Source organism: Mercenaria mercenaria, chromosome 13 (assembly GCF_021730395.1).
Source record: "Mercenaria mercenaria strain notata chromosome 13, MADL_Memer_1, whole genome shotgun sequence".
NCBI lineage: Eukaryota > Metazoa > Mollusca > Bivalvia > Venerida > Veneridae > Mercenaria > Mercenaria mercenaria.
Genome location: NC_069373.1, coordinates 50,671,095 through 50,673,548, shown reverse-complemented (window position 1 = coordinate 50,673,548; position 2,454 = coordinate 50,671,095). Strand labels below are relative to the sequence as shown.

The window sequence follows — 2,454 nt, the reverse complement described above, 5'->3', positions numbered from 1 at the left end:
GTGTTCCACAAACTATATATACTTGATAAGACTTAGTCGTCTACTATGTATTTATGATATAAACTAAATTGAAATCTTCCAGCTGTTTTGCTAAAAGTGGCACTAAAATGACCTTGTATAAAGTTGTAGTAAACATGTACTTCTCCATCATGAGTGAAGATAAGACTAGCCAATGAATTCCAAGAGACTGAGGAGGCGTGGTTTAGTTTACTTCAGAGAGAGCTTTTTGTTTCTTTGACCTGTCAGTTAAATGAAATGGGACGTTTAAACTATAAATAGGTTATAGATACACTTATTAAACTTCTAACGCATTAAGTTTTGCCTTCAATACGCTACGCTCCGTTTCGGCAAACTTAATTGCATTAGAAGTTCAATAAATGATCTATAACCTATAGGCTACTAGTATTCTCATCTGGAGAATGACGTCACACAGACAGGAAGTGGCCGACAGGAATTCTATTTGTTTATAGATCTAGTCAAAATAGATTTCTTTCCGTTGCTGCCTGCTTTTAACTGTACTATCAGGAACCACCGACCATCTAGATGCGTATCACACGCATATTTCCAGTTTGATCTGGCATATTTAACTATAACCGCAAGAAACCATACATACATCCTTTACTGATGCCGATCTGGCCAATTATTTTACCTATTTATATGTATATGCCTCGCATTATCGTCCAAAACCTGCGCCTAGGATTGTAAAGTATCCATACTGCGAGTGCGGTAGAACTTGTTTATAGTGAGAACAATACTTTCGATTGCTTGTTCGGACAGTGAACGTTGGTTCCATAAGGGTTGTCTAGACATGCTGTTATATACTATGGACTGAAACACACAGATTTACGTTAGACATGCAGTAACTGTGACATATGAGCCGTGCCATGAGAAAACCAACATAGTGGCTTTGCGACCAGCATGGATCCAAACCAGCCTGCGCATCCGCGCAGTCTGGTCAGGATCAATGCTGTTCGCTTTCAAAGCCTATTGGTATTAGAGATACTGTTAGCGAACAGCATGGATCCTGACCAGACTGCGCGGATGGATCCATGCTGGTCGCAAAGCCACTACGTTGGTTTTCCCATGGCACGGCTCATATCTTACTTCAACTTTAGCCCGTGTCTGGACTTTGGGGCACCTACCAGACAACTAGAGATTCGTGTCTCATCAGCACACACAGGCTACCATTCAGAGAAGCCACAGAGATCGCCACTGACTTACTATCAGAATTTATTGCAGCAGCCTACAACACCACTAGCGTAAATTAAGACACTAGCCATCACTTGCTTCCTCTACAGGCCAATAGACATCAATTTGGAGAGTACATAGGATTTGTGTCAAGCTGTCAATGAACTACATGATCAATTTTAAGGCAACTTTATATAGCTAGGGAGCGATGCCAACAAGATGTTGATTGCTGATCCCAGCACGCAAGCATATATGGGAATATGGTTTGCCATATGGGACCTATATGGGCTACACATATGTGTCCCAGATGGGTTTTGAAAAATCATTTTGGCATGGGTTCCATATGGCATGTACTATATGGGACCATGTGAGTCCCTTATGGGTCCCAGATATTTTGCCCCATGTGGGACCTTTCTTGGTCCCATATCGTATACAGATATACATATGGACCGTTTAGAGCTGTTCTGGGTTTGTTTGGGTCTTATTTTTGGTTAATATTGTTAACAGGTTCTGTAACACTGTAGTTGCTCAAGTTTTGGTTAATATTGTCAACAGGTTCTGTAACACTGTAGTTGCTCAAGTTTTGGTTAATATTGTCAACAGGTTCTGTAACACTGTAGCTGCTCAAGTTTTGGTTAATATTGTCAACAGGTTCTGTAACACTGTAGTTGCTCAAGTTTTGGTTAATATTGTCAACAGGTTCTGTAACACTGTAGTTGCTCAAGTTTTGGTTAATATTGTCAACAGGTTCTGTAACACTGTAGCTGCTCAAGTTTTGGTTAATATTGTCAACAGGTTCTGTAACACTGTAGCTGCTCAAGTTTTGGTTAATATTGTCAACAGGTTCTGTAACACTGTAGCTGCTCAAGTTTTGGTTAATATTGTTAACAGGTTCTGTAACACTGTAGTTGCTCAAGTTTTGGTTAATATTGTCAACAGGTTCTGTAACACTGTAGCTGCTCAAGTTTTGGTTAATATTGTCAACAGGTTCTGTAACACTGTAGTTGCTCAAGTTTTGGTTAATATTGTCAACAGGTTCTGTAACACTGTAGCTGCTCATGTAGCTGTTTCCGGATCACTATGGACTCTGTTTTATTCTCCTGATCTATGTCACCTCCAATATACTTTATTACAGATTCTTTGTAAAGGCATCATGTAAAGTGTGACCAAATGTCCATAAAAATTATGACTATTTGCATAATATTATAATATCATAATACATTTTCAAGCATTTTTTTCATGTTTCTAAGAATATAAATGACAAAT

General features: G+C 39.0%; 1 protein-coding gene across 1 annotated transcript; it reads right to left on the bottom strand.

Annotated features, from left to right (window-relative positions):
• Positions 1-1,669: 1,669 nt before the first annotated feature.
• On the bottom strand, positions 1,670-2,248 carry LOC128547746 (glycosyltransferase-like protein gnt13). The gene has a single exon (XM_053520884.1). It carries the CDS (start codon positions 2,246-2,248, stop codon positions 1,670-1,672), a length of 579 nt encoding a protein of 192 aa, XP_053376859.1.
• Between the last annotated feature and the right edge of the window lie 206 nt (positions 2,249-2,454).